Consider the following 12,880-nt stretch of genomic DNA (forward strand, 5'->3'; position numbering starts at 1 on the left):
TTACTGGCCTCTTGTGGGTTCCTATGGGTGGATAAATGCTTCAATATGGCTGCCTTATAGATTCACTATTTATAATGATCCTGGTCCTCCAGTCCTGCAAAGAAACTGGAGTACTCAGATGAGAAAGTCCATTTAGCAAATGCTATATAATTCACATCAATTCTGATCTGGAATGATGCCATCATCTGCTCATAAAGTTCCAGGTGCTCCCATACCGAATACTTGGCATTCTTGTGGTATGGGGTCAGGAAGCTCTTTTTGGCTTTAATTTGTCTTATTGGCTCTTTCACAAAACCCTTGCTCTGTTTCCCTGTCTTTTTCTTCTTCTGCTCTGGAATCCATCCCCCTTCTGACTCTGAACTGCTACTGATACTCCCTTCCCTGTCTTCTAGGCGCTCCCTATTTCTACGAGACTGAGAATATCTCCCAAAACCCTGGTGTCTGGACTCCTCTTGCCTGGCCAAAGTGAACTCTCAGGGTGACGCTCCCTGAATTTATCTTTAGGCCCAGTATAGAACCCAGTTTCACCATCCCTCCTTCCAGGGAATCTGGGGAATTTTCCCCCGCACCCCTGAATGTACAGAGGTTTTTAGAATGCTCTCCTGGGCTGAAGCTTTGAATGTTCTTCTCCAGCAAAGCGAGCTAGGTAGTCTATCTGCAATCTTATTTGTTTTTAGTCCAACTCCCTTATTTTCTCATCAAGGGAGTTTTCATGGTCTGAAGTACTCACCAGACTATTCTTAACTTCCCAGCTCAGGACACACTGGACTGGCCACCTTCCCTTCTGTGTGAGAGAGGTGAGCACTCCTCAGTCTCAGATAAAGACTAGCGTTCCAGATCAGTTTGGCTAGGCCTGGGTAAGTCTATTAGAGGTAATGGAGAAATGTGTATGTCTGTGCGCCTTTTTACGTTGTGTGGGGGTAGCTGTTCACTGTGTGTGTGCAACATGAATCTGTCGGCTGCAAGACCCTATCTATGACTGATATTCACCATCAGTCAAGGTAAAGAAACAAGTGCGTATTAGTCAGGTTCTGCACCACAGAAAATAAACTATTGATCATATTTGTTTCTATAAAACACATTGGGCCTCATTACGAGGTTGGAGGTAATGACTGCTCCATGGCTGCCTCCAAACCCTTACCGACTCCTCCCTGGTGAATGAAGCAATTACCACCCCATTCCAAGGGCTCAAATGGGAATGGGGAAGGTGCTAATAACGGTACCGCTATTTGCGGTACCGTTATTAGCTCCAAAGTCCCTTTGCGGGTCCCGTCCTTAACGCCTGGAAAAACCAGGCGTTAGAGGAGGACCCGCAAAGGGACCTCGTAGTAGGGAGGTAAGGGATTACCGGCACCGGCGCTATGACCGGTAATCCTTTACCGGCCACCTTGTAATGAGGCCCATTGTTTATTGATTTGAAAGATTTTGGCAGTAATGGATGGTTGTGGTTAGGCGCCCTGACAGAAAATAAGATGTGTTGGGGGTTGCAATTTGGAGCAAGTTATAGTCACCCTGCCAGGTGGCTACGTCAAGGGATTGTTAAGAGTGGGTTTGCTACCATGAATTGCACACAAAACCAATATTGTTAAAGCTCATTGAGCAATATTTAATGTAAATTAACACAGCCTGTGTTGATTTACATTAGTTTAAGACTTTGAGGTGGTTGCCAGGATCAAAAGCGATCATGACCCCCATATCCTCAAAATAGGGCATGGGAAAGAATCCCCTTTTCAGGAGGGAATGGGGATGAACATGGAATGTATAAAACAATATTCTGGGAAAATGCTGACCTGGAGTAACAGGTAGCCAGGGTCATACATGTAACCATGGACGATATAAAGACATGCCTTCATATTGGCCACCCTGATGAAGGCAAAAGGCTGGCCTGGGAAAATCTAATAACTAGCCATGTTTTGGGGAAAATGCCTCCCAGGCCAAAAAGTAAAACAAGGAGAGCACTGTAGTTTAATGCAAGATGGCTAAGCAAATGCTCCTGACTGTACAAGTAGAGACCAGTAGGAAATAGCTATAGCCATGGCTTTCAATAAGAAGCCCTTAAAAATCAGCAAATTAGAAGTTGCAGAGCAGGCTTGGTTGCAACTAGAAAGGGCAGAGGTCACGGGAGACTTCAAAGTATATTGGAGAATGATTGCCGACAGACTAAGCATTAATGGCTGGGATACGGGCGGTACGGTTGTCTGAGTGAGTAACGGTTTTCACCTGCGCGATATTGGACTGGGGGCGGGACAGAAGCTATGGATGACGTATGCATCTACCCCCCAACACAGGCATTAACGGCACCGCCAAGCCTGCAGTGTGGCAGTGTGATAAGTGCTGGTACCCTATTTACCAGCACTTTTACAGGCACTTTTATAATGACCCCACCTTGTGCCCTCCCCAAAGAGTGGCCCCATCATTGTCCGTAAATGTGTTTGCTCATGGCAAACGGGATGACCCAGAGCATTTTATGTTTTTTTGTTCCGCCTTCGCTGTCTTAAGGAAGACATTTCTCTTCCCAATACTAAGGGCCTGGGGGATGAGACAAGTGCTAACAGCTTTTAGGTTTCTTTCATCAACTCCTGACATGTTTACTGCACAGTGTACTTATTCTTATATTGAAAATGTCCTCCAATTGAGAAGCCAGTTTTTGCAAATCAAATAGCGTATGGTTGTTTTATTTATTTTAAACATGTATTACTGATGTTTAATTGTATATATGTATTATTGATTATATGATATGGCATTTATAACGCACCTATACACAAGTGTTTTTTGTGTTGTACTCTTTGATGGAAATGTCTATTTTCAGAATAAAGAACGTAAAACTGAAGTGATTAGCAGGTTTGCAAGGCCATCGGGCCGGGAGCCCTAGAGGATTTTATACTGTAAATCTTGCCTGGTATATCCTGAAAGGTCATAGAGGTCCCTCTGTTTTATCTCCCGATTATATTTGATGAATTCCTTGGCCTCTTGCTTGCCATAAAGGGTAGTTATATAGGATTAACTTCACCCTATACATGTAAGGAAGTGTCAGAGCGAGTAGAGGGAGTCTGACAGCCCAATGAGTGCAAAGTAAGAGGAAGGAGTAGACATGAGCAGCATGTGCTGGCCACCAGCGCAGATGGCATCCCTTCCCAACTGCAGAGACCACAGGAGAGTGAAAGAGAGAAGAAGAGGGAGGGACTGGTGCTCACTGGAGCGCCTGGAGACTGCCACTGGGTATAACTTACCAAAGAGTGCTATGGGTCTGTTTAAGGATTACACGGACGATCATATGCTAGTAGCGGGGTTCTTACTGCATTTTAGGACACACAATCTTTTTTAATTCTACTTGTTACAAACATCAGTTTTTCCAACTCATTGTTTTTAGAATCCCCTCATTCCATTTATGGAAGTGGACCCTCAATGTCTCCCCCAAACTCCACCCTCAACCCATCTTCTAATTAAACCTTTCCCGCATCCATCATGTAGGGTTGGCGCGCTCTCGTTATTGGATTTTGGAATTCATTTTTTTAATAATCTGGGAGTTTTTGCTCTTTTTTGTTTCATTTTTCACGTTAGAAAAAAAATCATACTTGCGTATTTTCTGAACAGCAATAATCCAACTGCGATGAAGACCAAGATCACAACCATGGACACGACAAGCGCCGCAACGCTGACTCCTTTCTCCTCCTCTGTGGAATGAAAAGCAGAAAGAAGAGTTCTTGAGCAAACCGTAGGTGGTGCATATCACCAGCACTTCTCACTGGAGTGTACACTTCTCTGTGAATAATGGGCATTGGGAGCATGGATTCACCGGCACCGTTTATAGCTTTGACTAGCTGTGAACGGAGGATAGCACAGGGGCAAAGTGCTGGACTTGGAAGCAAAACCGTGCAGAGCAACAGAGGTTTGAATTCCAGATCCGTGCTTAGAAGCCAAACTCAGGTGGTAAAGCGTGTTATAAAAAACCAATCAAACAAACAAAAAGGTATCCAGCAATACAGACAGGGGCAATGAGTACGCAGGCTTTGGTAAAGACCAATTGTGTGAATGTCCCTGTATGTTACAATGGGTCTTTTTTTGTTGTTGCCGCCATTCCCCACCCGCAAGCCCCAGCCGGTAAAGCAACATTCTTCGTCCCTGAGTACAGATACATAACGGAGTGCTTTACAGAGATGTACAACAGTACAGATGTATAACGTAGCGCTTTACAGAGATGTACAACTCTACAGATGCATAACGGAGCGCTTTACAGAGGCAAAAACAGAACAGATGCATAAAGGAGCGCTTTACAGAGGTGTACAACAATACAGATGCATAACAGAGTGCTTTACACAGGTAACAACAGAACATATGCATAACGAAGCGCTTTACAGAGGTAACAACTGAACAGATGCATAACGGAGCGCTTTACAGAGGTAACAACTGAACAGATGCATAACAGCGCTTTACAGAGGTAACAACTGAACAGATGCATAACGGAGCGCTTTACAGAGATGTACAACCATACAGATGCATAACAGAGCGCTTTACAGAGGCGTACAACAGTACAGATGCATAACGGAGTGTTTAACAGAGGAGTAAAATAGTACAGATGCATAACGGAGCGCTTTACAGAGGTGTGCAACAGTACAGATGCATAACGGAGCGCTTTATGGAGGTAACAAGAGAACAGATGCATAGCGGAGTACTTTACAGCGATGTACAACAGTACAGATGCATAATGGAGAGCTCTACAGAGATGTACAACTTTACAGATGCATAACAGAGAGCTTTACAGAGGTGTACAACAGTACTGATGCATAACGGAGCACTTTCCAGGAGTAACAGAACATATAAAGCGGGGGTGGGATACAGAGGAGGGGAGCAGCTGTACCAGGTGGCGGGAAGGAGAGGAGTAGGCAGTGTCCATTGAGTCAGGTGGCGCGATGTGTGACGTGATGGACTAGGTGTTGAACCATGCCTAGTTGACCCAACAGAACCGATGCATAACAGAGCGCTTTACAGAGGCATCCAACTGTACAGATCCATAACAGAGCGCTTTACAGAGTTGTACAACAGTACAGATGCATAACAGAGTGCTTTACACAGGTAACAACAGAACATATGCATAACGGAGCGCTTTACAGAGGTAACAACTGAACAGATGCATAAGGGATCGCTTAACAGAGGTAACAACAGCACAGATGCATAATGGAGCGATTTATAGATGTGTACAACAGTACAGATGCATTACGGAGCGCTTTACAGAGGTAACAGAACAGATGTATTATGGAGCACTTTACAGAGGTGTACTAACGGAGCGTTATACAGAGCTAACAACGGTACAGATGCATAACAGAGTGATTTACAGAGGTGTACAACAGTACAGATCCATAATGGAGCACTTTACAGAGATGTACAACTGTACAGATGCAGAATGGAGCGCTTTACAGAGGCGTACAACAGTACAGATGCATAACGGACCGCTTTACAACAGTAGATATGCATAACGGAGCGCTTTACTGAGGTAACAACAGAACAGAGGCATAACAGAGCGCTTTACAGAGGTGTACAACAGTACAGATACATAATGGAAAGCTTTACAGAGATGTACAATTCTACAGATGCGTAACAGAGCGCTTTACCGAGGCGTACAACAGTACAGACGCATAACGGAGCGTTTTACAGAGGAGTACTAGAATACAGATGCATAACGGAGCGATTTACAGAGGTGTACAAAAGTACAGATTCATAACAGAGCGCTTTACGGAGGTAACAACAGAACAAGTGCATAGCAGAGCACTTTACAGCGATGTACAACAGTACAGATGCATAATGGAGAGCTTTACAGAGGTGTACAACAGTACAGACGCATAACAGAGCACTTTCCAGAAGTAACAGAACATATAAAGAGGTGGTAGGATACAGAGGAGGGGAGCAGCTGTACCAGGTGGTGGGGAGGAGAGGAGTAGGCAGTGTCTATTGAGTCAGGTGGCGCAATGTGCAACGTGATGGACTAGGTGTTGAACCATGCCTGGTTAACCCGATAAATGGATGGAGTGGCCTCGCAAAAGATGCATGCATGAATGCATGGGCTCCAGTTCTGATAATGCCTCGGGTCATCCCCTGTCCACCACAACACATACCACACAACACACATATCAAAACACATGCCACGCAGCTCACATACCATAACACACATACCACACAATGGGCCTCATTACGAGGTGGAGGTAGCCATGCCTTTAATAAGGGCATGGCTACCCCCAAACTCGGGTCCGGGTCCCTTAAAAGGGGAATTACCAGGCCATTCTGACCTGGGCGGCCCGGTAATTCCCCTTTCGCGGGACGCGGAGCTGGTATGCCCCCATTCCCATTTGAGCCCCCATAGGGCTCGATGGGAATGGGGAGGATGGTAGCAGCGGTACCGTTCATAACGGTACCGTTGCTACCATCCTGTTCTGCTCACGTGTGCTACTCTGCACGCCTGGTCTGACCAGCTACCACCCAGTTCTGCTCGCGGGTGCCGCTCTGCACGCCTGGTTTGACCAGGCGTGCAGAGCGGCACCCACGAGCAGAACTCGCAATGTGGTCGTACAGTGAAAACGGCGCTGGCATCACTACCAGCGCCGTTATTACTGTACCGCCACTATCGTAAATAGGCCCAATGTGTTTACCACAAGCCTACACTCATAACACATACCACATTGTCCCCCACTCAGCCGGGTTCATTTGTTCCCCGCTCACCCAGACGCTCTGTTGCTCCCATCCCATAAAACAGGAACCAATGTGCGTCTAATTTGCCTTTAGTTACATTTAGTATTTAATTTACAAAAACATGAAGTGTCCACGTGTATATGCTATTTGCTAATACATGTTATTTTCATCCTCAATGCAAAGTTCTGAAGTTTTGAGCACTTCGAGCTCGCATGCCAAGTCTTGGGGCACATTGCGTCACCAGCGCCTCAGGAGCATCCGCCATTTTCCTCAGCTCTTATCTGTGCAATTAAGGTCCAGTCAGCATCTTGTTTTTGGCAGACAGAGATTTTCACAACAAGCTCTGTCCTGCCTGGTGCCAAGCCAGTCTACATTCAGCTGAAGAGGATAATCTGAATCTTTGTACTATACCCAAAAGCCTGAAGGATTTGACGGCAGACTATAAGAATCGGGGCGATTCCTTCTCTCTAATATGCTGTGTTTTCATTGGTGGCTGGCTCCAGTCACTTCCTGATTTCCTCTCCATGAATTCCTTTGCCTTATCATGTTCCGATATAATTCTCTTGGGATGTCTGCACATTGGGGACTGCCCTCTTCTTCTAAAACTATCTCTGGGAATGGGGGGAATGCACCCACACCCTAAAGGAGTAACATATGTCACAGCCATTGTATCTTCACTTCTAAACCCTGAAGCTCTCCACATGAGTATGTATGGTTAGAGGTTGCAAACACTTTAATGTTAGGACAAATGTTAGGAAAAATGCAAATGAGCACAACACTCACATTACATTGTGTACTTATTGATGCAAACATACAACCTTTTAATGACCATATTCGTCAAATGTATGGTCTCAAAATGCTCTCTGATGTCATGCAAAGGGACCAGGAACCCTCATTGGAGCTATTTGTCCTTTTCCCTTCCTCATATGGGAATTTATACTGGAAGTGATCTTTGGAAATGAACACTGTAAAGCTTTAAAAAGAACCATTGCGACGAAATCACCACTGCTGTGCAGAAAAAGGATGAGTATCGGTTTCTAAACTTCTACCCAGCCTGCTACTAAGCCAGCAGTGACCTCAATCATAAAGGTGAAACAGGCACAACATGGATGGTATATCTCCTTCGGCTCTTAAGAGAGCATGGTCTGGGGCAGGTGTTGGGAAGGAGCCTACAACTTTCCTACTTTCCTACATTTACAAACTGACCCAAGCGCTTTACAATTTTTACAATTAGTCAAGACTTCTAAGCACTATAGCACTGCGAAAGCTTCTTTCATGCAAAAATAATCACACAGAGGTGTGGCCAGTCACTAAGTAAAGATAGTTATTTGCATCTTATATGTCAATCCCAATTATTAGTTGAATTAATTTGTAAAACTGTTGTACATTGTAAAATAGCTTTGTTCAAAACACACAGTAAAAAGCAGGCTCTCTGCCAAAGAGGAATGTGCTTGCACTAAGAATAGATCACAGAGTGCGTGTGCGGTGTTGCATCACTGAGTCGAAAGGCTTGAACAGAGAACGTGGTTGACCAACTGGTCCTGTCAATCACCGGCCAATGGGGACTAAAAAAGATTCAAGGCACGACAGAATACTATGGGAAAACAGGTTTTTTGTAGGAATTGCTGGACCAGATCAAATATAAGTTTATTGAGTTAAGTGCGGAGAGAATGGCGGGAAGATGTGTTTATGTATGAATGTTTATAACATAGTAAATTATGCTAAACAAGAGCGACAAATTATTCCTGCTAATGCAGCATTATGTTAAGTAGGGAACCTGACCATGCAACACTGGAGCCTCTGCAACATCCCTTGTATGGCAAGAAGAACAAGTTTGGAGAAGCTCTGCTGGTATCCAGTGACCAAGTGAAGGGTATTTAAGCCCCGGGCACAGCAAAGTATCCAGAGGACCTTGGAGGGAGCCAGCGACGACGACAGAATGCTGTCCTCAAATGGCAGATTCCTCAGCCATTTCCCCATTCCTCATGATCTGTAAAGATTAAAGTCTTGTCATCACCTGCAAGACAGCCTCATGACTTTTGATTCCCTAGAGGGGTGCATTTACTCTGGTTTATGGTGATTATGGGTCCCCTGTATTTTAGGGGTGCATCCCTGTAAAATGGGGCTCGCTTTCACAGGCTGCACTCTTCAAGGGGTGTGAGCCAGCACAAACGCATCCAAAACAACGATAGTATGTAGCAACATGAAAGGAATCTTCAATCAAGGGGCTATACAAATAAGATTTTAATTAGACTAAAATGACAGGAAACCTATTTAAAACACTAACAACACAGCCCTGTAAGCAAATACTGAGTGAATACAGACTTGGGGAGGAAGGGGCACGCTGGGTATTGAAGAACCAGGCTATGCAGGTCTTGCAGAAAAGTCAAACAAGTTCAAGAATATGGGCCTCATTACGAGGCTGGCGCTCCCGTAATTAAGGGTGCCGGTACAGGACCGGCACCGTTCATTACGGGATGCCTTATTACGTGGTCCCCTAGTGGGACCCGCACAGAACGTCTGGTCAGACCAGACGTCCTTTGCGGGACCCGCAAGGGGACCAAGGAGCTAATAACTGGCCAGTTGTTAACGGGCATGTTATTAGCTCCATCCCCATTCCCATTGAGCCCTATGGGGTCTCAAATGCGAATGGGGATGGGTTTTGTGGATGAGGAATTACCGAGTCCTCCAAGGTTGGAATGACCCAGTAATTCCTCATTCACAGAACCCGGTACTGGAACCCGGTATGGAGGCAGCCATGCCTTTATTAGCCATTCTCTTCTGGCTGCCTCCATACTCGTAATGAGGCTCTATGGGCCTCATTACACGGTAGGCGGTGGACCAAGGTGCTAATAGCACCTTGGTCCATGCCGGTAAAATACCGGCACCGCCTTGGTGGAAAGGGGAATTACCGCCCTATTCCAAGGTTGGCGGGGCGGTAATTCCCCCTTCCACCATTGCCCTTCCCCATTCCCATTTTTGCCCCATAGGGCATAATGGGAATGGGGAAGGTGCTAATTACGGTACCGCAAATTTGCGGTGCCGTAATTAGCACCAAGATCCCTTAGCGGGTTGGTTTTTAACGCCTGCTAAAAGCAGGCGTTAAAGTACCAACCCACTAAGGAACCTCGTAGTAAGGCGGTTAGGGTTAACGGTCACCAGTACCATTACTGGTGACCGTTAACCCTTACCGCCTACCGTTTAATGAGGCCCTATGTCTTTAAGGTTTAAGTCTTAGTTACTTACCTGTAACTGTATTTCTCCAGCATTGGTATCTTTCATAGATTTAGATGCTTGAATATTTTCCTGTCGTCAGACTGGGAATCCTCAGTGTTAAAAATAATTGCCAAAAATCCTTTATACATACATAGGGCCTCATTACACGGACGGCGGTAACCATGGCGCTATTAGCGCCATGGTTGCCGCCGGTATTTTACCGAGTCCGCCATGGTGAATGGCGGAATTACCGCCCTATTCCAAGGTGTGTGGGGGCAGTAATTCCCCATTCACCATGGCACTTCCCCATTCCTATTTTCGCCCCCATAGGGCTCAATGGGAATGGGAAGGTGGTAATTACGGTACCGCAAGTTGCGGTACCGCAATTACCTCAAAGGTCCCTTTGCGGGTCTCGTCCTTAACGGCTGGTAAAACCAGCCGTTAAGGTAGGGTCCCACAAAGGGACCTCGTAGTAAGGCGGTAAGGGTTTACCGGCACTGGTACACTTACCGGTACCGGTAAACCCTTACTGCCATCCGTGTAATGAGGCCCATAGATTTCATAGAAATGCATGTACATAACCAATTATGGCCTATGGCCTATGAGCCATTCCATTGTGTAGTCCCTCCACTTCACTTTGGCCCTATTTGGGCCCAACCAAAGTGGTGGCAGGGCTTAAGCTCCGACACAGTCAGCCATCTTGGCTCACAGCCAGCTCTGCCACCAGCTTTGACACACTCCTACCTGACGGTTACAAGATCCTCTCCATGCCCAGGCCTAACCGTGCAGGGGGTGGTGTTGCCCTTATCTTCCCTGAGTGGATTCCTGCCAATGTCATTCCTACGCAGACCTACTCCTCCTTTGAATGTCTTGTCTGCCGACTCTCTCTCTCTCCCAGCCATTCCCTTACCCTGGCTACTATCTATCGGCCACCTGGTCAAATTTCCTCCTTCCTCTCTGAGTGGGCTGACCTCTCCTCCTCACTCCTGTCCTCAACCACTCAACTCCTCTTTCTTGGCGACTTCAACATCCACCTTGATGCCTCCAGTCCCCCCACTGGTCTCTTTCGTGACCTCTGCGACTCTCTCTCACTCTCTATTCTCCCGTCTGGGCCTACTCACTCTGCTGGGCACACTCTTGATGCTCTGATCTCTTCTGACCTTCCCCTCTCCGTCCCTCTCTCCACTCCTCTCTCCTGGAGTGATCACTTTCTCCTATCCTCCCACCTCACCCTCCCTACCCCACAGGCAAAGCCACCCTCTTCACTGCCACCCACCTTCTCGGTCATCCGACCCATGAAGCGTGTGTCAGTTGAGGCTTTCGCTGCTACCTTCTCGCCCCCCCCTGCCCCTTCGGCTGACTCCCACCCTGACACAGCCCTCTCCATGCTCCACTCTGCTATATCTGTTACTCTTGATATCCTTGCCCCCGTCATGAGAATCCGCCTGAAGCCCAAAGCCAAATGTAACTCCTGGTATGACTCGGATCTCGTCACCCTAAAACGCAAGTGCAGGGTTGCCGAGAGGAAATGGCGTGCTTCATGTTCATCCTCTGACAAACTGGCCTGCCGCCTGCTCCAAAGGCAGTACCGGCTCTCCGTTCTCACCAAGAAGAGAGCCCTTATCCAAGCCCGCATCTCTGCGGCATCAAACAACTCCGCCAAGCTCTTTAAAATCTGCAAGGAGCTGGCCAACCCTGTTGCAGTCTCTACCTCTCCTGTCCCCTCCCAGGCCCTCTGCACTGCACTGGCCTCTCACTTCATCTCAAAAACTCAGGACATCCTGTCCTCGCTCTTCTCCTTTCACCTCCCTCCCTCCCTTCCCGGCTCTTCCTCTGGCCCTTCTGCAGTCATCCCTCCTCCCTCTTTCTCTGCCTTTCCACCTTTCTCTGCTGACGAGGTTTCCAGACAAGTCCGATCAATGAAAGTCTCGTCTAAACAGGTTCACCCCTGTTCCTCCAAAACTATCAAGGACCACATCGACTCCCTGGCTCCTGCCCTGGCTGACTTTTGCAACCACTCCTTCGCCTCTGGAGTCTTCCCTTCCCCCCTCAAGCACTCCCTTGTGCACCCTCTTCTCAAGAAACCCTCTTCCGACCCCTCCTGCCCGGCTAACTATCGCCCTATCTCCATCACTCCCTTCCTGGGCAAGCTCCTGGAGAAACTGGCCATCTCCCAGCTTAACCTCCATGCTGAATCTGTTGGTAGTCTTCATGACCATCAATCTGGCTTCAGAGCTGCCAGAAGCACGGAAACTGCTCTCCTGAACATCCGTGAAGACCTGCTCTTGAACCTCGATTCCAACACTCCGTGTGTTCTCATTCTGCTCGATCTCTCCTCTGCCTTTGACACTGTCAACCATGCCTTCCTGCTCAACCGTCTCCGGGAAAACCTGGGTATCACTGGTCAGGCTCTGGCGTGGCTGACCTCTTTCCTTTCAAATCGACCCTCCCAGGTCCAACTGGGGTCCTTCCTCTCCGACATCTTTTTCTCCACCTGTGGTGTCCCCCAGGGATCTAATCTCTCTCCCTGGCTGTTCAACCAGTATCTGGCACTCCTTGCCCACCGCATCGCCGCTCTCTGCCCTAATTTCCAGTGCTATGCGGACGATACCCAGCTCATTTTTTCAGGCTACCCTCAGCCTCCCCCTCTCCTTCCCTCATCTCTGACTGTCTGTCTGCTATCCTAGAATGGTGTGCCGCCAATGACCTCTGCCTTAATGCCAGTAAGACTGAGATTCTACTCATCGGTACTCCCACTCCCTCCTTCCCTGCAGCTCTCTGGCCTGCCTCCCTTGGCCCCCTCCCTGCTCCTACCTGCAAGGCAAAAAACCTTGGGGTCATCTTCGACTCCACACTCTCCTTCTCTCCTCATATTTCTGACGTCGCCAAGAGGTCACACTACCATCTGCACCTCCTCAGAGGTATTCCTCCCTTCCTCTCCTTCCCCCAGTAGCTCACTGTCTCCCGAGCCCTGGTTCTCTCG

General features: G+C 47.4%; 1 protein-coding gene across 1 annotated transcript in view; it reads right to left on the reverse strand.

Annotated features, from left to right (window-relative positions):
* Positions 1-12,880, reverse strand: part of LOC138498393 (tapasin-related protein-like) — a 280,667-nt gene that overhangs the window by 115,472 nt on the left and 152,315 nt on the right. The window contains exon 4 of the mRNA XM_069622165.1: positions 3,576-3,674. Coding sequence (XP_069478266.1) covers positions 3,576-3,674 — 99 coding nt within the window. The remainder of the gene's footprint in view (positions 1-3,575; positions 3,675-12,880) is intronic.

This window comes from Ambystoma mexicanum, chromosome 5q (assembly GCF_040938575.1).
Source record: "Ambystoma mexicanum isolate Mex_15411 chromosome 5q, UKY_AmexF1_1, whole genome shotgun sequence".
In the NCBI taxonomy this organism is placed as follows: Eukaryota; Metazoa; Chordata; class Amphibia; order Caudata; family Ambystomatidae; genus Ambystoma; species Ambystoma mexicanum.